At 32.5% G+C, this 23,327-nt stretch overlaps 1 protein-coding gene across 1 annotated transcript; it reads right to left on the bottom strand.

The window, feature by feature from the left end:
• Positions 1-21,723: 21,723 nt before the first annotated feature.
• LOC108466459 (60S ribosomal protein L37-3-like) lies at positions 21,724-23,105 on the bottom strand. Its single transcript, XM_017766820.2, has 4 exons — positions 22,958-23,105; positions 22,742-22,877; positions 22,098-22,199; positions 21,724-21,945 (listed from the first exon to the last, which is right to left on the bottom strand). The coding sequence occupies exons 1-4, from the start codon at positions 22,958-22,960 to the stop codon at positions 21,899-21,901; spliced, it is 288 nt and encodes a 95-aa protein (XP_017622309.1). The 5' UTR covers positions 22,961-23,105; the 3' UTR covers positions 21,724-21,898.
• Between the last annotated feature and the right edge of the window lie 222 nt (positions 23,106-23,327).

The raw sequence follows: 23,327 nt of genomic DNA, 5'->3' as shown, positions 1-23,327 counted from the left end.
CACAGAGGGCTTTCACCCCCTAGAAATTATAAAATGTTCAATCTTCTCTTTGAATTGATTTATTCAAAATTATATGGCATAGTTTGGTTGGCAAAATTAATGAATAAAATAGTTTGGTTGCAGTTTGTTATTGTTGGTTGATATAATTTCTTAATGTGCAAATGAATATCTTTTTTTCCAATTCAACATGTCTCACTATGGAAATTTCAAGCAAGTTGTTACTTATAATGCCATGATTTCTCCTCTTGATGGTTCTTGTTGTTGTTACTTATAAAACACATGAGAATTATGATGCTAATAAAGATAAGTCACTGTCAGTTTTTAGTGTTGGAGTTGTATTTATTGATGAAAGTGCAATAGATCCATTCCCTTCTTAACATATTAAGAAGCCAATTGAGGATATCAGATTGATTGTGTCAAATCTAGAGCCATCGTCAACTAGTAAAGTAAATATACTTTCACAAGGGAAGGTTCAAGGGTTGATGCCTACCTATCCTATGCAAATATCAAACGTAGAATCTATCACCTCTTTGAGTCTTTGAGTCTCGTTGATCCATCAATTTCATTTATGTCGGGGATTATTGGAAAATAATTATTGAGTGATGAATAATAAATTGATACTTAAATTAAACAATTGTATCCCTTGGTTTAATATTGCATTTTTGCATACAATTGTATCTTTTGAAAAAATGTATCTCTTAGTTTAATATTAAATTTTTTCATTCATTGCCTCTATGCACTCATGTCTATTAAATTTTCAACAAATCTTTTTGTTCATTTTCTCTCCTCTATATAAAGCCAAGTTAGGAGATTTCAAAAACATATCATTAAAAACTATCAATATCAAAAATTCCTTCTAAATTCATTTTTCTTGGTAATAGAGAAAGGTAAGATTGTGTTCAATTGATCATTGTTGTTTTGCTACTACTGTGATCATTTGTTATTGTATCCTGGGAGATAGACGTCCAACGTTACTCAAAGCACCGAGGAGAGGTCGAATCTGTCTTAAGGAAACTGTTTATACTGAACTCAACAAAATTCTTCTTCTAATTTTTAACTTTGTCCGATTACAGGTATTCTGTTGTGTTACTACTATTGCATTGTATTGTATTATCATTGTTACTGACATATTAATACTACATACAATATCAAATATTCTTACACATATTAATGATCATGTACAAAAAAAAAATTAATCTAATATCAACTGCCATTAAGCACCAAATCTAGACTTTGTATTATCAATATAGCTTCACCATGATGTATGTTTCTAACTTTCAAAAAAAAATCCAAGGCTTTATCCTACATCATTGGAACAAATACAAAATATAAATACACAAGTATAATTTATTGATAAAAGAATAAGCATTAGTATGAAAATTATATACAAATATTATTAATTGATAAAAGAATAAGTGTTAGTATGAAATAAACATGTGATTAACAATTAGAATCTAGATATACCGATAACACGTAAGTGATTCCTATAATTAATTTATTAAAATAATTAAATTCATAAAATAAAATATAAAATATATTTTAACAAAAATTTCACTTGAATATTTGATGTAAAATTAAACATACTATATATCTACAAATAAAATAAAAATGAATAACTAACACGAATTTGGAGTCATTACATTGGTATTTTGTTGCATGCTATTTGAAGGTAAATTTAAATCACTTAAACACCAATTGCTACTTGGAATCTTAAAAAAAAAAAAGCAAATAGTTTCATTTATATGACATTCTGAAAAGATGTAGATATAAAACAACTATCACTTGTTGTTATCATGTTGAAATATTGCATTGAATTTTGACATGGATATGTATAGATATTGTTTGTTGGCATCATCATTGAAGGAATTACCCATAATTCCAACAAAAAATAAGGAGTTAATAAGGTATAACAACAATAAAAATACTTCTACATAATATGTGACTAATTAATACTTCTACATCTAAGGATTCTATAATTGCTAATTTATTTTTTTTCCTATATAAAATGTAACATTTATTAAAATAAATATAGTTTTAAAAAAATATACCACAAAGTGTAACTTTAAAATAAAATAACTTGATGGGCTTGTGCAATTGGAATGCTTTTGATTTTCTGTTCTCAATGTGACTTTTAAGTTTAGAATTAGAGACCCCTTAACACATGATAGATCTAAGATTGGAGAAGTGTTACTTTCACCCTCTTTTACAACATTATCATCATTGCTCGATAATTCTTCAATTATTGATCCCTTCACGTTTTCTAAATTAAAAAATAAAATAATTATCACTTATGTAACAATAACATAAAGCATTTAAAATATAAAATAACTATCACTTATGTAACAATAACATAAAGCATTTAAAACTCTTGATTATATAGATAGCTTACTAAATTGAATATATGCTCTTGCATTTGTCTCATTTTAATTGAGCTTATGATTCTTAGAGACACATAATTTTGTCAATTCTTTCTCAACTTCCATGTCTCCTTCATATAAAATCTTCTGAAAAAGTTATCATGTTTTTTCGTTTTCTTGGCTTTTTTATAATCAAGTTATAAGCAAATCGAATCATATGTTTATGAAATACAACTTTAGCCATTTGTTTTTTCGTTTTCTTTGATGACTGGTTACCCATTGATTTCAAGAAAGACTTGAACAACCATGCAAAGGAAGCAACAATCTCATCTAATAAGAATGTACACCCAAACATTATTGTTTGTTGACAATGATTAATCCCTACAAAGGGAACACATATTAGGTTATATCTATTGGTACAATAAGTTATGTCAAAAACCACATATCCAAAGCAATCATAATCAACTCTTGAGCTACCATCTCTCCAAAAAAAGTTTGTCATTCGATTTTTTGATCCACTTGAACTGTGTAAAAAAACATTGGATCTTCACTTGCTTTAACCTTGAAGTGGTTAAGTAAACTTTGACCATCTTTGGCTTCAATCATCATCATCTTCTGTTTGTTAATATAATTATATACCAGCACTAATCATTGAATTATTGACATTAGCTTTAGTTATCGGAACTGGTTGGGTTGACCTGAGTAGATGTCTTTTTAAAAGAGTTACTAGCTCAAGATTATGCTCAAGAATAAAAACAAGTGAGTGTCCATTGGTCATTTTGTACTGTAAAGCAAATCATTGCCAGACATCCAGTTCTTGTTTTTTTTTTTTTTGTATCTGTTAGATTTTCAAATTCTTTGAAACCTTGTTTGGAACAATAAAAGCCTTTAGTCTTTGTGCCAGAATGACATTTATTTTTTCCTTTTTGAACACTAAAACTAATGCGATGGCCATAATCTCTATACAAGTTATAAGCTTCATCTTCATTACTTGCCACAAGTCCCTTCAAATAGCATTATAAATTTCACTCCTTTCTACTACGTAAGTAAAACTTTAAGAATTTTTGTCATGCATGTCAAGGAACATATCTGTATCAAATTAATTGTAACACCCCTTACTCGAGTTCGACGCAGGAATAGGATACGAGGTGTTACCAGACTTAAACACATACAAACATACATTTTCTAGATATGAAATTTTGCTCCAAATTAAGACTTTTCACAATACCTTAATGTCCCTACTATGGGCCTATGAGGCCCCGAACACACTTTGAAATTTATTTGAGACTAATCTGTGCACTCTAGAAAACTTTGTAAATTTCAAGCTGACAGGGGCAGACGCCCGTGTGGAAGGGAAACACGTTCGTGTACCTATTTAACATGGCCATGTTGAAGGCCCGTGTGACTCACACTGCCTGAGCATATCGGGACACGCCCATGTCCCTAGCCTGTGCTAATTTATTTTTCAATTCGAACCTACAAGGGTTTCCACATAGCTTGGCATAAGCCCGTGTTCATAACCTGTATCCCCCACACGGCCATAACACGCCCATGTCTCAGCCCATGTTCAAAAACCTTGACAGTATGTTTCCGACGTCAGCAACCCCTTAAGGGTACACGGCCATGGTACACGCTAGTGTACTAGGCCGTGTCCTCACACGGTTGGGATACACGACCGTATCCTCCACATGATTGGGACATACGGCCGTGTCTCCGCCTGTGTGGTTACTACTGGGCATTCTGTTATGCCAATTTTTAGGTGTAGGGGACACATGGCCTTACCACACGCCCACGGGGTAAGCCGTGTGTCACACACGGTCTAGACACATACCCGTGTATCTGCCCGTGTGGATAAAAACAAAGCTATTTACCAAGCCTTTTTTCCACCCTTACTTGCATCAACCTACACAACATTAACCAAAACCAATCCAAGCATAACACATATAACCAAAACAACCACAACCATGAGAAATTTGCATCAAATACATTTAATAATAATCAATATTAGCAAACATTAATGCCCTATACAAAATGAATATCACATCCATCATATGAGCCAACACTTGTGGCTAAACTAACAAGACACTAAACAAAAGATTCAAATCCCTATACATGCCACAATCAAAATATTAAAGTAGCTATGCCAAAGCTTCAGGTGATAGTGTGATCGATGCCTCCAACGTCCCTTGATCCCCGATACTAGCTTGGTGGCACTATAAGAAAATGGAAAGGAGAGGGGGTAAGCCTAAAGCTTAGTAAGTTGAATGTAAATAAATAACAACGTCAACCACGCATATTTAAAACACATAGCATATAATAACTTAACACAAAATTCTTGAGTGTACAAAGGTAGATATCACCACATACTTATACATCACAAAGATAAGCCAAATATTTCCAAAATCATTTTCATAGATGGAACTTACTCATGCTATTCTTACCATTAAGACATCGTAACTAGACTCATATCTCATGAGTTTCGAATAAGAACCTGTACCACTCACAACATGATTATGTCATTCCATATCATTGTCATAAGCTTTAAAATAACCCGTGAAACCATTTGGAATACTAAAGGATATCTGACGAGCTTTACACAAAAGGGTGAATTACCGATGCCATGTTCCAAACATTGTCTTACACTGGCTCACATGTCGAGGCCGATGCCATGTCCCAAACATGGTCTTACACTAGCTCTCGTCTCAATGCCGATGCCATGTCCCAGACATGGTCTTACACTAGCGTACATATCAATGCTGATGCCATGTCCCATACATGGTCTTACACTAGCTCTCGTCTCAATGCCGATGCCATGTCCCAGACATGGTCTTACACTAGCGTACATATCAATGCTGATGCCATGTCCCATACATGGTCTTACACTGGCTCTCATTACATTGTCGATGCCATGTTCAAACATGGTCTTACACTAGCTCTCATATCGTGGCAGATGCCATGTCCCAAACATGGTCTTACACTAGCACACATATCACCCAAATGTCATGGCATGGATATCCAATCTATTCCTACCTTCAACTGGGAATTTACCACATTAATTTCATCATGCATAATTCATAATCATATTCAACCATATTATGAAAAATCGATCATTCAACATATAATAGCAATAAAGTTGTCTTACTTACGTACAACTTACCTCGATATACAAAAAGTGGGCGACTAGTTGGATTTAATCTACTTGCTTGGCCTTCCCCTGGTCTAGGCCCGGATTTTGTATTTCTTGATCTAAAATGATAACGGTTCACTAATTTAATCATCTTATTAATCAATGCATTTCATAATTCATATTTTGGAAAAATAACCATTTTGCCCCTAAATTTTCACAAAATTACTATTTTAACCCTAGGCTCGTAAATCGATTTTTATCAAATTTTCTTACTAACCACGCCTAGACCGATTCTTTTTATACTAGAAGCAGCCCAAAATTCCCATTATTTCACACATTTACCACATAATTTATAACTTATGCAAAATGGTCTTCAGTTAGGGTTTCCATGAAAACTACTTCACAAAAGTTGTTTTTTAACAACCAAGATTCATTTTCTTCCATAAAAATTCAGAAAAAAGCACGAATACTCTCATGGAAAAACCATATACTTTCAAGGATTTTTGCAAAATAGTCCCCTCATTAGCTAGATTATGCTACAAGGGTCCCAAAAGTACAAAATTTATCAAGAAAAGTCATCAAGATCACTTACTTATGAGAGAACTTAATGGCTGAAAATTTCAAGCTTTCAAGACCCATTTCTTGCTGAAAATTTCGATGGAGAAGAGAAGAAGAGAAAAAGATGATAGCTTTTCCTTATTTTATTTTATTCTAGTCAAATTGGTCACCAAATTTCACCTAATTTTGACTATTTGATTTTCTTTGTCCCTATGGTCGGCCATGCCATTAATAAATGCCTATTTTCTCTTTGAAGACCATTAATTTGGGTTCTCTAGCTATTTGACACCTTTAGCTAATGAAATAAAACTTTTGTCCTTTATGCGATTTAGTCCTTTTTCGCAATTGAGCATGCAATCGCTAAAATTATTTCACCAAAATTTTCATGCACTCATATAAACATGCTATAACACATAAAATAATATTAAAAATAATTTCTCCAACCTCAGTTTAGTGGTTCCAAAATTACTGTTCCGACTAGGCCTAAAATCGGACTATTACATTAATCAGATAATTATCTAGAACAATTACAAAATCTAAAAAAAAATTCAAATTACTCAAATCAATAGGGACCATGGATGATGTAGAGGGTTCATAAAGTAATTTCTCATTCACCTAGATATTGTGCAAATTTGTAAAAAGTAAAAAAAAAAAGATAAAAATTCACATGGAAGTCTGGAAAAAAGAAGACAAATTAACCTAGATATGATGAAAATTGAAATATGAAAAATCAACAAGTAGAGTAAAAAACTTCAATTTCCTATTACAATCTGAAAGAATAACTGACAAGTCTTTACATTGTAAATTAACATAAAGAACAATTATAAAATCTAAAAAATTATAAATCACTCAAATCAATAAGGGCATATGTTTTAAACTAATCGAGAAATATATACTAATAGAATATAAAATTGTTATGAACTAAATTTAATAATTATTTTATAGCTAAATGAAAAGATTAAAACCATTGATTTTAGTCACTAAAAATAAGAACATAATTTTATACTGAAGAATAAATCCTAGAATTAGAAAACAAAAGTAATATGTTTAATGAATAAAAACTTAGCAGGGTTAAACTAATGTCAACAAATAATGTCAAATTCAATACAAATAGAGAAGATAATAGAAAATTAATATAATTTAATTATGTTTAAAACATAAAGGAAGCAAAAACTTACAATAGAGAGGTGCTTTGAAGTTTAAGAATTTGCGTCCAACGAAACGATGCCTTGGAGGATGATCACAAACTTTTTTAGTTTTAGAATTTGTTTTTACTTAAAAAAAACAAAATAAACCCTAATTTTTTTTTATAATTTTTTATAGATTAAGAGAAGGTACATCCTTGTTCAGTTTTATAATTTCTTTTTACTATAAAAAAACGAAATTAACCTTTATTTAAAAAAATTTGATAGATTAAGGGAAGGTGGTGATTTGGAAGTTTAGTCCAAATGTACATATGATGTGAAAAAAATTTTGTGTCTTATTTTAATTGAGGGGGACCACGAATGGTGTGGTGGGAAGGGTCTATTAAATAAATTCTCACACAAGTGTATTTGGCCCGTGTATTACAAATGCCCCACTAAGCCATTATTTGAATAGATTCGAAAACATTAAGCCATTATTCAAGCAAATCTAATAAAGTTAAACCCTTATTTAAGTATTTTTCCAATTAGAAGTATTGTTGTAGATTGTTGCAGAATATTTTCTGTTGAGGAAAATTCTCTACTATTTTTAGAAATTAACATTGCTATTTTACCATTTTGCCCATTCTGAAAACAATATAAATAGCAGGCTATTATACTCATTTTTTACAACACGGAAAAACAAGAAAACTCAGTTCTGTTTTTTCTCTCCTGTTCTTGCTCTCTAAAAATTTTGGTTTTTTACTAAATAACGTTAGTGCAATGTTCTGTTTAGGAGATTGGATTTTAAACGGGACCGTTTGTGACCCCTCCAATCTTCCTTGGGAATTGAACCTAGTGTGGTTTACCCAAGTTTCTTCCAATTTATTTCCCGACTTTTACGAGAAGAGCAATCCTTTTGAGTTCCATCTTCCTCATTTAGATGTACGAATTTGGAAGTACTGTGTTAACCTTGGGGGTGACGTCCATTTTTTATTACACCGATCAGGGTGAAATCACTTCTAAGATAGTGATTCTTTCACGACATAGTGATTGCTTTATTTATTTACTCTTAGTTTGGTTTAATGTCAATGCTAATGGTTTTGTTTGCAATAGTATATCTCCAAAAATTTACAAGCAACTTCTTTGCTGCTGTTTAAATGTGAGAATCGTTTTCATTTCTCGTTGATGGAACTAATGAAGGCTTCTACAGGAAATTTAGAAACCGAGCTTAGTAACGCGAGCTTGTAACCTGAGTAAGGGGTTTTAAGGGGCTGGAACATGAGTTTGGCTTTGTTGATTCAAATTTCAGTGGTTTAACTCTAGCTTGCCCGTTCCAAGTTAAGAGTTGAGCCTATCAAACGTGATTGTAAACTTTGGATATTGTAAAATCCTAAAGGGTCTTAGGGTTCAAATCTCAGAAGAGAGGAAAAAAATAGACAGTGAATGAAAAATTGGACTTAAAAATATATTGGTGTGATATTGAAGCAATAAATTTAAAGGCACCTGAGTAGTGCAAGAGTACTCCTAAGTAGCATTAGAGCTGTTGCAAGCTCCATCTGTGTTGGCCAATGGGCCATTGTAGTCAAGATGGACTTGGAAGGCTTAGCGAGTTTGAGTTTAAGTGGGTTAAAGGACCCTTGAGTTTAAGTGGGTCACAGGACCCTTGTGTTTGTGTAACATCCCAAAAATCGAGGGTTAGTAGAATCTGGTTTGGGAATCGAAAGAGAGTGGTCATGCCCTAATTTTTAAGATTATTTATGTGTTTTTAGGAATAAATGAGGTATTGATTTGTTGGATAAGTGTTAGTGAAACATTCCTTGAAACCCAACTTCAAATCCTTTCTTTTTCACCATTTTTATTATTTTGCCTCAAACCCTAGTATGTGACACGCTTATTTTTAAAATAAATATTGAAACATTATTTCAAAAATAAATAAATAGCCTACTGGTTAATTGATAAATGCAAAAGCATGAAAATTAAATTGAGGTCCTAAGTTTGAATCCTTTCCCATGCAAAATAACTATAATTTTACAAAATCCCTTGTTTTTAATGTGTGTGTCATCCGTACCCTAAGTATAAATGCTAATTTTACACAAAATAATCATCCTTTATTCTATTTTTACTCACCCTAGTCATTCCTCCCCTCTCCTCTCCTCCTTGATCTTCAGTTTTTTTTTCTTTCTTCCTCTATTGTTACGGTCACCTAAACCTAGTTTTAACATCTCTTTCTTTTTATTTTTGTCTTAATATTTTTTAACATCGTCTCCACCATCTTGCTTGTATTTTTTTCTCATTAAAATCAGCCCCAAATCTGAAATCTTGAATTCTAAGATCGATCCCGAATATTGCCAAGAAAGTGTCATTATCGTTTCCCTCATCTAGCTTGTGTAAGATCTTTTCTTTCTTCAATTTGTTGATTAATATTTTCAATTAAAAACCTAATTTTTCAGATAGGGAATTTAGGTGAATTTTAAATGTTCTAAATTTATTTTTTTCCATATTTTTAATGGATCTTTAAATCATTTTTAAATTAGCCCCAAATTTGGTCACCACTGGTGGTGTTGCATGTGCCTATGTGCAAAAAAGGGGGTTGTTTTGTTTCTTGGTTCTTGCCCATCTTTTCCTAGAATTAATTCGATTTCTTGAACCCTCATAATCAGCCTTTAATCACATGTTAATTATGGAAAGACATTCTTAATCATTAGCAATTCAGATATCATAATTCGGGAAGTGTAAATGCGATTAATTGTAAACTAGTTTGTTGTTTCGAAAAAGTTGTTAGGAAAAGTTTATGGATTGATTAAATAAGGGATTTTAATCAATATTAGCTACTTATTTTCTAGTATGTAATTGTTCTAGGTGCTGACCGGAACACCCCAAATCAATCGTAAAGCCAAAAGACGTTTGCGCGCACGATTCGTAACAAAATAGTGTAAGAAATCTAACTAGTTTGGATTTGTAAAATAATAGTAATTTTGATGATTGGTTAGAACCCATAAGTGGGTGTTTAAGGTCTGGTTAAGAGATTAATTTATGGAATTTATATTGATTTTTTTACTTAGGTTCATTTTAAGGTTTATTAAGGAAATTGAAAGGTTCGCTAATGTGCTGTGAAAAAGCGTAAAATAAGGTATGGGTCATATAGGTCGTATGGATTCTAAACTCAAAAAATTAATTAAAAATGATAATTTTTTTTATATATTTGATGATTTATATTGTTTATTGGATTGGCTTAATAGCCGAATAATTAATTTTGTAAGTGGCCGAACTAGGTAGGTTTCGAGCCCTAAAAGATTGATATGTTAGCAAAGTTGCTAGTTTGACTGTGTGAATGGTATTGTGATGCATGGTTGTGTTATTTGGTATGAGATTGATTGTATATATAGCATGATTTTTTGAGATATGAGTTTATGCATGATATAATTGCATAGATAGTTTGCTATGTTATATTGGAAAGGTTGCTATACATGCACATTGGAAAATCGTAAAAGTTTGTGAAATTGTCTAATGTTGAATGATATCATCTTAATGGTAATTTGAAAGTTGGAACATTGTTTCCATTTACTGAAGGTATGTGATTATTAAGGGCATGTTGAACATGTCAAATAAATGTGAAAAATATTGAGATATCTTGTGGTTGATGGAGGAGTTCTGTTGAATACTAGCGGCATATTAAGTCCATCTTTATATGTAGTCAGTGCACTACACCTGGAGTACCAAGAGGATTGGTGATTTTATCACATATTATATGTTATTGGCGATTGTATCGTACTATTTGATATCCAATATATTTTCTGTATTATTGATTATTCAGTGGTTTTACCACACCGAGCTATGCTCACATTTGTTGGAATTTGGTAGACGGGTTTTAAGGAACTCGTGGTGTGCAATAAATGGTATGGGTAGGAACCTTTTTGCACTGTATCATGTACACAACATATTCGAATGTTATTGATTTATGCCGGTATCAAAAGCAATGATTGTTACGCGAATGAATGATGACTCATGCTCATACACCGTTAGACATCGATTTGATAATGGCTATATAATGATATGAAATTCCAATGATAGTTATGTGTTCTTCTGTTAATGCTAATACATTGCACTGTATTCGGTATCTATGTCTATTTAAATAATTGTTTTCCTCACTGAGCTGTCATAAGCTCACCCTCCAATAGTGTTTAACTTTTCAGGTAAACCTTGAAACTAGGATCGGTCTCGGCATACGGAGGATCACATTGGACCTCAAACTATTTTTAGTAAGTATTAATCAGTCTCTATCGGTTTTGATTTGTAATTTTTTTTAATTACTTCTGATCTGTGGCTTGGTAACTTTTCTTTTGGGGATTTTTGCATGCATGGATTACTCAAGCATAATAACTGAAAAATGCATGATATCGAGCTTAAGTAAAATCTGACATTGTTCCCTAATTTCTGTTGTATGAACCGTTTTTGAAAAAACAAATCAATAAGGTAACTAAATTCCCAAAATGACTTGAAAAATGGTTTTTTCACTTCATTAGTTTAACATCGAGTTTTTGCAAAGAAGAGTGACAAGCAAACTGTAAAAATAAAATAAAATAAAATAAAATAAATAAAGAGAACACTTAAATTTTACGTGGAAACCCTTTCGGGAAAAAACCACGGGCAGAGGAGAAGAAAATTCACTATGTCGAAAATTTGAATCAATACAAGAGGAATAGACTATGTCTATTTATAGGCTTGTAAAGCCATATTCTAGTAGGATTGAAACACCCTATCCTAATCAATATAAAATAGATGGAGTTTAATAAGGTTTAAAAAACATTATTCTAAAATAAAATAAAAGAAATCTAGCTCTATATGGATTTTACTTTTATTTTATTTTCCATCGTATTTTATTTAAATAAGAATTTGGGTCACTTAATTCTAACAATCTCCACCTTGACACAAATTCTCAATGAACAAGTTCTTCATCGCGAACTTTCAATAAACAAGTTCTCCGCCTCTTCCATAAAACCCCTTAAGGGTTTAACTTCAACAATGAACACCAACCAAGTCTAAGCAATGCTCAAACTTGGTTATAAGAAGTGACTTAGTCATCATATCTGCAAGATTTTCATGAGTACTAATTTTGCTCACAACAATATCACCACGAGCAATAATATCACGAACAAAATGATACCGAACATCAATGTGTTTTATTCTCTCATGAAACATTTGATCTTTTGTAAGAAAGATGGCACTTTGACTGTCACAAAATACTGTACTGATTTGAAGGTCTTCATTGAGTTCACTAAAGAGTCCCTTCAACCAAATAGCTTCTTTACAAGCCTCAGTAATCGCCATGTACTCAGGTTCAGTGGTAGACAAAGCGACTGTAATTTGCAAAGTGACTTTCCAACTAATTGCACAACCTCTGATTGTAAAGACGTAACCTGTGAGAGATCTTCTTCTATCAAGGTCTCCAACAAAATCAGCATCAACATATCCTATGACTCCATCTTTAGTCCTTCCAAACTGTAAGCAAACATCAGTAGTGCCTCATAAGTATCTTAAAATCCACTGAACTGCTTTCCAATGTTCTTTACCAGGATTTGCCATGTATCTGCTAACTACACTGACTGCATATGATAAATCTGGACGTGAACAAACCATAGCATACATGAGAGATCCCACTGCACTAGAGTATGGAAAATGTGACATGTACTCAATCTCATCATCGATTGTGGAGACAAAGCCGATGAAAGTCGAAATGGTCGCTAAAGGAGTACTAATGAAGCTTAGCACTCTGCATATTGAACTCCGCAAAGAACTTTTCAATGTACCCTTCCGACTTAGGTACAATTTACTTGCTTTTCTATCTCGAGAATCTCCATACCAAGTATCTTCTTTGCTGGTCCTAAATCTTTCATCTCAAATTCTTTTCTTAGTTGGGTTTTGACATTTCTTATCTCTCATTTATCTTTTGATGCTATCAACATGTCATCAACATAAAGAAGTAGATACACAAAAGAACCATCACTATTTTTCTTAAAGTAAACACAACTGTCAAAACTATTTCTTTTGAAATCATGAGAAGTCATAAAGGAATCAAACCTCTCGTACCACTGTCTTGGTGACTGTTTCAAACCGTAAAGGGACTTTTTCAGCAAGCAAACATAGTCCTCTTTTTCTGAGACTATAAAACCCTCTGGTTGTTGCATGTAAATATCCTCCTCAAGTTCTCCATGCAGAAATGCAGTTTTTACATCTAACTGCTCAAGCTCCAAATCATGCATGGCCACAATACCAAGCAAAGGTCAAATCGAACTATGCTTAACAACTGGAGAGAACACATCTGTGAAGTCCACTCCTGGAATTTGACTGTAACCCTTTGCAACAAGCCTTGCTTTATATCTGGGTTCTTCAACTCCTAGAGTCCCTTCTTTCTTTTTAAACACCCATTTACAACGAACAGCCTTTTTACCTTTAGGAAGTTTCACAAGGTCCCATGTTCTGTTTTTGTGAAGTGATTCCATCTCTTCTTGCATAGCAAACATCCACTTTTTTGAATCTTCATAGCCAACCGCCTCAGAATAATTAGATGGCTCTTGATTCGCATCTATATCTTCAGCCACATTTAAAGCATAAGCAACTAGATCAGCCTCGGCATACTTCTTTGGAGGTTTAATTTCTCTTCTAGTTCTGTTTTGGCGATAGAGTATTATGGTGAAAAAACAACTCTATTCTCAACTTTTTTTCTGGCTTGAGGAGTTGACTCTATATTAATTTGATTCTCCACCTGCTTTTGATTTTCTTTATTGGAAGAGTCTTTAAGAGATAAGTTAGGTAGCATAGCGGTTTCATAAAAACAACATCTCTGCTAATCACAACTTTTCTATTTTCGGACACCATAACTTATACCCTTTTACACCGACTTTATAACCAAGAAAACGCATTTAATGGATCTCGGTTCCAATTTTCCATTATCAACATGAGCATACGCAGGACACCCAAAAATCTTTAAATCAGAATAATTAGCAGGATTACCAGACCATACCTCTTGTAGAGTCTTTTTCTCAATGGCAACGGATGGAGATCGGTTGATTAAAAAACATACAGTAGAAGCTGCTTCTGCCCAAAATGACTTCGATAAGTTGGAATTTAACAACATACATCGAACCTTCTCCATGATTGTTCTGTTCATTCATTCTGCAACTCCATTTTGCTGTGGAGTATGACGAATTGTCAAGTGTCTCATGATCCCTTCTGACTTGCACAATCTATTAAACTCATCAGAACAGAACTCTAAGCCATTGTCTGTGCGGAGGTATTTTATCTGTTTTCCCATCTGTTTTTCAATCATAATTTCCAAGACTTAAATGCAGAAAACACATCGCTTTTCTGCTTCAGGAAGAACGTCCAAACTTTTCTGGAAAAATCATCAATAAAGGTTAGCATATAATTAGCTCCACCTCTCGAAGGCACTTTGGATGGCCCCCACAGATCAGAATGAATATACTCCAATATTCTCTTCGTGTTATGGATTCCTCTAGTGAATCAAACTCTCTTTTACTTCCCAAAAACACAGTGCTCATAGAAATTTAGTTTGCAAATTCCTTTCCCATCAAGAAGTCCTCTTTTACTCAATTCTACCATGCCATTCTCACTCATATGCCCTAGGCGCATATGCCAAAGTTTAGTAATATCATCATCGACAAAGAAGAGAAGCGGCAATTTGCATCACCGATAATGATAGAACCCGCAAAACATATAACTTGGAAGTTTTTCTTTGCCCTTTCATCACAACAAGGGAACCTTTGGAAATCTTTAAAATCCCACTTTCAGTTGTATATCTGTACCCTTTTGAATCAAGAGTACTCAACAAAATTAAATTTACTCAACGAAATTAAATTTCTCTTCAATTCTGGAACATGTCGTACCTCACTAAGTGTTCTGACAACTCCATCAAACATCTAAACTTTAACTGTTCCAACACCTGCGATTTTACACGAAGCATTATTTCCCATCAAAACAACACCTTCAGACACTGTTTCGTAAGTTGTAAACTAATCCCGATTGGGACTCATGTGGAAGGTGCAGCCTGAATCAAGTATCCATTCCTCGCTTACTTTAGAGTCATTGATATAAGCAACTAAAAGTTCACCATCGCTGTAATCTTCTACAAAATCAGCTTCACCGGAATTTTTTGGTTGTTTTCCCTTTTGATTCGCAGCCTCCCTTTTAATCTTATTTGTAGCTTATAGCACTCAGATTTAATGTGCCCTTTCTTCTTGCAGAAGTTACAAGTTTTACCTCTGTTTGAAGACTTCGATCTACCTTTAGATTTACCACGAGGATTCTGTTCCTGTGTCCTACCACGATCATCATCAGCATTCCGATCTTGTCTCCTATAAACAATGAGACCCTCTCCTTGAGAGTCAGGTTTAACCACAAGATGCTTCATCTTATCATACGAGGTTAAAGAATCATAAACCTCATCAACTGTGAGAGACTCGCGGCTATATAAAATCGTGTCTCTAAAGGTTGAATAAGGCAGGCAACGAACAAAGTAGAATCAACCCTAAATCTTCCTTATCATACTGAACCTCCATGGCCTCCAAGTTTGAGAGAATTTCTTTAAACACTGATAAGTGTTCGTGTACAGACGCACCTTCCTCCAAACGATGAGCATAAAGACGCTGCTTCATATGCAACTTGCTTGTTAGATTTTTCGACATACATATTTGTTCTAACCTCTTCCATAATGCAGCGGCAGTCTTCTCTTTCATCACATCCTGCAAAATTTCGTTGGACAAATGCAGATGTAATTGTGTTTACGTCTTTCGATCCTTATGCTAGTTCTCTTCATCTGTTAATGTTGAAGGCATCTTATCTATCCCTAGTAGGGAATCCTCCAGATCCATCTGTGCAAGAACTCCTTGCATCATAATTTGCCACAATGCAAATCTGGTGTTGCGATCCAACAGCGGAATTTCATACTTCAAAGACGCCATTACAGTGATCGAGATGAATAACCCAGAAGCTCTGATACCAATTTGTAAAAATAAAATAAATAAAGAGAACACACAAATTTTACGTGGAAACCCTTTCGGGAAAAAACCACGGGCAGAGGAGAAGAAAATTCACTATGTCAAAAATTTGAATCAATACAAGAGGAATAGACTATGTCTATTTATAGGCTTGTAAAGCCATATTCTAGTAGGATTGAAACACCCTATCCTAATCAATATAAAATAGATGGAGTTTAATAAGGTTTAAAAAAACTTATTCTAAAATAAAATAAAAGAAGTCTAGTTCTATATGGATTTTACTTTTATTTTATTTTCCATTGTATTTTATTTAAATAAGAATTTGGGTCACTTAATTCTAACACAAACAATTTTTTCCTTAAACAACACTATCAATAATAAAATGAGTCTTAAGTATAAATTATCTAATAAATGAACTCTTTTAAACTAACTCAAAGTGCAAATACAATTTTTCTCTAAAAATGAGTTTATTTAAAGTCTTCAAAAGTAACGTAAGTTAGCTTAGCCATTTCGGTGGCTAATTAAGTCTTCTCAATCTAACTATAACGTCTAGGCCAAGTTAAGAAGGTTACAATTTGAGTGGGTCGGAGGACCATGAGTGGATCGCTGGATCCTTATTTAAGGATAGGCCTTACGATGCCTTTATCCATGATGAGCTACTAATAAATGAGATTTGTGGAGCTAGTCTAAGTGTCACAGAATTTTTAACCAAAGTAGAATAGAGGATTATCAATTGTGAGAGCTTGAACAAGAGAACTAATGAGGGATGTCTTGTTCAGGCAACCTATGAGATTGTGCGGAGAAAGAAGCGACGTGATAGAGTTTGCATGAATGAACATTAAAGTCTAAAATTGATATTAAGATTGACCTAGTTTAGTGGTGCCGCACGTGTTGCAATTGGCCAATATGGTCACACCTAATGGAGTGACCATAGAGGGGCCGAGAGGGCCTAAGTTGGAGATGGCCAATGTGTCTAAATTTCCCATGTTGAGAACTTTAGTGTTGGGGCCGCAAAAGTACGGCTAATGCCACATCTAGAGGGATGCATTTTTAAGTATCAAAAGAATTGTAATATTCAATTGACAAAGGGTTATACCATTAAGGGTTCTTCAAGTTTGTCACCTAATGATTATATGTTGTGGCATTGAGTCCAAATTTTTGGTGGATGAATTGGCATAGACAAGATTACACCAACGATTGAGATGAGACCAAGTCTGATACACATGGAATGGATCATAACCTTAGGCCTTAAAGGCCTGAGATAGACTTGAGATTGAAATGTCTCAACGCAACAAGGTTACTAAAAGTGTGGTTTCATATCGATGAGGGCATCGACATGGTAAGTGGGGTAAAGTGTCATGGTTCGCAAGTTACTATGCTATCAAGGTTAAACTTTCCCCAAATAATTTTAAGTAAAATTAAACTACAATAACTTGGAAGTTGGAATTTTTCAAATACCCTACAATCCTAAAGAGATATTGTGATACAAACTGGGTAACTGATAAAGTTAGCTCTACAAGTAGGTATGTCTTTATTTTAGACGGAGTAACTATTTCTTGGAAGTCTGCTAAACAGACGTGTATTACTCACTCCATGAAGGAATCAAAGTTTATAACTCTTGACTAAGCCGAGCAAAAGGTCGAGTGGCTCAAGAATCTACTTACAGAGAATCCTTTATAGGGGAAACCTACACCTCCCGTGTCCTTATTATATGATTCACAAGCCACCATTTGTATTGCTCAAAACTAGACTTACAATGGCAATAAAAGGCATATACGAATAAGACATGAATATGTGAGACTTAATAAAGAATGGAGTATTCGTCATGAAGTACGTAAAATCTGAGAGGAACTTAGTTGATCCACTAACCAAGGGTTATGTAGGAAAATGATTCTTGATTCATCGAGGGGGATAGGTCTTAAGCCCACTGGTTGAGGAATTCATGGTGGATACCCAACTTAGTCTTCTAAGTTCAGTGTGGTCAAACAAAACCATAGAAAGACTCATAGTGTATATCTTTACCTATCCCTATGGCACATAATGTACATGCATAAAGATAAGCTTCTTACTCTTAATAAGTTCATAGCCTAAAGTTTGGGTGGTCCTAATGAGACGGACTTGATGAATTCAACGACGTGTGAGATAATGAATTTATATCCCAGAATTTGGGTTGTTCTATTGAGACAAACTTGATAAATTCACCGAATTATAAAACTAAAAGGTTGAGCTTATTAAATGCTCTTAAAGATTCCATAGCCTTGGTCTAGGTGGTCTATATTGAGATAGGCTTAATGAAATCACCTACGTAAGTGTAAAAGATTAGCCACCTTCTATGAAAGACGTTGGGTCGTTTCTGTTGAGCACTTACCAACATCCCGAGGTATATTGGATAAACTGTTAATCTATTGCGAAACTCAATTGGACCTAAGATTAGTCTCGTGTCATGAGTTAACCCCTATCTTAAAAAGTTCAAGATTAGTTCACTTGTTAAACAGAAGAATCACTCATTTCACTACAAACTAGTTCAAATCCACAAGATACTAGTGTTTAAGCAGCTAATTTCGCTATTTCTCTTCTCACGTTTTACCTTTTTCCATGTTTACAAAATTTTCCAATTCTTTTACATTAGTGGGGGAATGTTGTTAATGCAAGATCAGAAATGTTTTTTTTAAAATATTTTCTGTTGTAGAATACTTTTCAATTGAAGAAAATCCTTTGACTATTGCAAAATATTTTCTGTTGAGGAAAATCCTCCACTATTTTTAGAAACTAACACTACTATTTTACCATTTTGCCCAATCTAAAAACAATATAAATAGCAGGTTATTCTACTTAATTTTCACAATACAGCAAAACAAGAAAACTCAATTCTCTCTTTTCTCTCTTGTTCTTGCTCTCTAAAATTTTTGATGTTTTACTAAATTACATTAGTGCAATATTTTGTCTAGAAGATTGAGTTTTAAGCAAGACCATCTGTAACCCCTCCAATCTTTCTTGGGAATTGAACCTAGTGTGGTTTACTTGAGTTTCTTCCAATTTATTTCTTGACTTTTACGACAAGAGCAATCTTTTTGAGTTCCATCTTCCTCATTTGGATGTACGAATTTGGAAGTACTGTATTGACCTTGGGGGCAATGTCTATTTTCAATTACTCCGATCAAGGCGAAATCGCTTCTACGATAGTGGTTCTTCCACGATATAGTGATTGCTTTATTTATTTACACTTAGTTTTGTTTCATGTCAGTGCTAACAGTTTTGTTTGTAATATTATATTTCCAACTGGTCTCACATATAGAAAAATATATAAGCATGTATTAGAAATTGTGATATATATTTAAAAACTTTTATATTAAGTTATAAAAGAGACGATGCGTTGTGGGAGTTATTGCGCAATTGTCTAAGGGCTAATTTAGGTCAGCAATAAGCACCAGTCAAGTGAGTTCGAAACTTTTAACTGGACTGATACTTCAGTTGAATTTTGAGATGCTCTAAATGCACCAACCCCTTTATTTTTCACCGCCCCTCTCCCCATCATCACTGGAAATTTTCTATCTCAACTGCAGCATTCATTTGTTTTTTTATCATTTTTATTTTTAAAGAAATTCTTTGTAAGACAAAATTACTCATATTTATTCTAACTATGTTTTTATTACTTTATTTCTATCGTTAATTATTTAGTAATTAAAATTTTAAAAATGCATGGATAAATTCATTTTATAAGATAAACTGACAGAACTATATTTATTATTTAACTAATATAAGTTAATTAAAGTAAATAACTATATTTTAAACAATATTAAAAATTTAAATAACATAATTTTAATACGTATCATTATTTAATATAAATATATAAGTATTCTTATACATTTAATTTTTTAGTATAAATATAATTTTTAATTATAATTTAATATAAATATAAATATATATTCTTTAATAATTTATTAAAATTCTAATGTCTTTAATAGTCATTTTCACTTTTCACTCGACTATTATTGTATTTAAATCCAAACACACATCGCATCTCTTACCATTAATTTTAATCTCATTACTATAATATTTAATCTCACCACTATAGTAACTAATCTCATTACCACCATTATTTCTGACTATTTTTAATATTATCACGTACACACCCAACGATGATAAAAAAAAAAAAGCTTCCTTTGGGAGTCCCATAACCTCTAGTAAAGCATGATTGTTATGGGCTTTGGTGTAAACACACTAATGACATTTCATCTTAAACCAATTAAAATTTTTAACGCATGGAATTTTAAACTCTAGTTAAAAAAAAAATAAAAAGCTTTTATAGTGGGAAATATTTCTCCTAATTTAACCTTATAGTGTTATTATAAAATACATATATAATAAATAAATATAAAAATAAGTACATTATAAATTTTATTACCATATAATAATTATATACAATTATTTTTTATACAAGCAAAAATAAATTCATTATAATAAATATATTTTAATTGTTATTTTAATATAATTTGATTTTAATATAGTTTAATATAAATATACTCTAAACAAATATATCAAAAATGTTAAAATGATTTATTATTTTTATTATATAAAATATATTTTTTGAGTTTTATAATAAGTTACTAAATATATAAATTTTATTATTATAAAACTTGTATGAATTAGTCACAAATAAGTATTATAGAAATAATAATAAAATTCAAATATAATTAATGAAACATTAGTTCCTTATCAATAAAATAATTATTTAAGATAAATACAAATTTAATATTTTTTAATATTTTAATATGAAATATAATTATTTAATTTGCCTCTATAATTAAATCTAATATTCTTAATTATCATTTTATACTTTCAACATATCATTACTATTGCAATTGAATCCAAACACATTTAATTTTAATTTCAATGTTATAATATTTTATCTTACCGTCACTATTTTAATGAGAATGCAAAACGGTAAAACTCCTAGAAGAATTTAACCTCCATTTGATTTTTTAAATTTTATACTATTTTCATTTAAAAACTAATTTTCATTTTATTTTTCAGAAATTTAAAGATACATTTAATAAATTGAAATAAAATTTCATTTTAATAATAAAAATATGAAATAACATTTGGTAACTTTTAACTTCTAATAAAAAATAAAATATTTCTACATTTATATAAATTCAAACTAGTAGTTTTACAGTTATATGTAAATATTTATCCATAAAAATTAAGAAAACTTGTTATTACACATATTATAGCTAAATATTTAAATACATTAAATATTTGAATTTAATAAGTTTTACATTTTAATAGATTATTTGCATAAAAAGTAAACAAATTCAAAGAAAGATTTGTATCTGTTGCAGATAATCACTATAATATTCAAATCAGAATATTATTATACAAATTTAGAAAAATAAATGAGAAAAAGGATTAAAATCCGAACCTGCATTACCGTCTATCTAAAAGGAAATCATGAACCCGTTTCTGATCCATTGATTTAAGGGCATCTTAAACGAAACAAGAACATTGATCAAGTTAAAAAAAAAAAAAAGACAATGAAGAAATTAAGGGTCAAACATTAGCTCCAATAATTGTTCAAAATTTAAGACAGCTACATTCAAATAGAAACTAAATAACTAAAGCATCCAATGGAACATAATTTCACTCTTCATCACTAAATGTTTCCTCATAAACATGGCTTCATCCAAAACAAAACCTCATACCATTACAATTTGCCTTTTAAGCAAAAGCTGCTGCAACCTTCTTCCTTGGTGCTGCTTCAGTACCTATACATCACCCCCAATCGAAAATAAGAAAATTTTGAAAGAAAAAAAAAAAAACCCAAAATTTCTTATAAGAACAGAAAATGTTCATACTTCATATGCAATGAAACTAAAATCAGAAAGCAATGAGCCTAAGGACATTAGCATTTTCCTACCTTCCCTGAAACCCGTCTTGAACCTGCGTGGAACGTGGCGAAGATACCTCATCCTACCAGTGCCAGTTGTCTTTCTTCGGATAGCCTTCACACTCCAGTTATCTGTGAGTCCCACAAGATTTAACAATTAACACATAATCACAATCCATGCACAAACATTCAGTATCCAATTTATAGCCTGGTCTACTTAGACTCAGGTTATATCTCCATAGCCATGTCCATGTGTGCGCATCGGACATGGCTACTTTAAGAAGAATTTACAGTCAGAGCAGCATTACAAATTCATACAAGCACATAATACCTCATGGCCATTTACCAATATAACAACATTTATTGTAGGATAAAACTAACAAAGACTGGAACGATAAAAGGTAACTACAAGTACTGCTATTCTTCTACAAATGAAGCAAAATTCAAAGCAGACCCCACTTTTTCATTATATTTAGGCAAATGAAGTTTTTAATCAGAATAAGCAAATTCAAGGGGAAACAAGCCAGAAAGATACAAACTCAGATACACGCTGCCAACAAAGAGAAAAATAGACCCAGAAAATCAATTAGCTAAACAACAGAAAACCCGATGCGGAAGGAGATTCAATGAACAAAAATAAAGCTTAAGAGGAGGAAGGGCAGCGGGCAGCTTACATGTCCTCTTACGGGCAGCGGGGAAAGCACAGGCAGAGCAACGGCTCTTCTGGAGGTGGAAGCTGCGGCGGCCACATCTGACGCAGAGCGTGTGGGTCTTGTTCCTTCGTTTACCAAAACTCCCAGTTCCCTTTCCCTGCAATTACCATAAATACGCACTTACATTACGAATATAATGAAAGAGATGAAGGGCAGAGAAGGAAGAGAGTGGTATACCATTGGAGGTAGAGAGGAGGAGAAACCCTAAGATATGGTGTTGAAGTAAGGAAGAAAGAGAGCGGCGGAGAAGAGATTGGGTTATTATATTTGGGCCACTAAACCAAGATTCAACCAACTAACAACCCTTGTTTTTTTTTTTTTGAGGGTTGAGACGTGGCAGCCTTAGGACGGCTCGATTTTTTTAAGAGAAGATGGATCATTTTTGTATGGAGGTGACATTAGGGATTTATTTTTTCCGAATATCCTATTTTACAAAAGAGAATTCACGAAACAACACTTTTTCTAAAATTATTTGTTAAAAAGAGGGTTTTAATGTGATTCCAAAAAAAAAAAAGGCTTTAATATGTGAAAGGTTTTTATATATTTT

This window comes from Gossypium arboreum, chromosome 2, assembly GCF_025698485.1.
Source record: "Gossypium arboreum isolate Shixiya-1 chromosome 2, ASM2569848v2, whole genome shotgun sequence".
NCBI lineage: Eukaryota > Viridiplantae > Streptophyta > Magnoliopsida > Malvales > Malvaceae > Gossypium > Gossypium arboreum.
The sequence above is the reverse complement of the archived record's forward strand: the minus strand, read 5'-3'. Positions and strand labels throughout refer to the sequence as shown.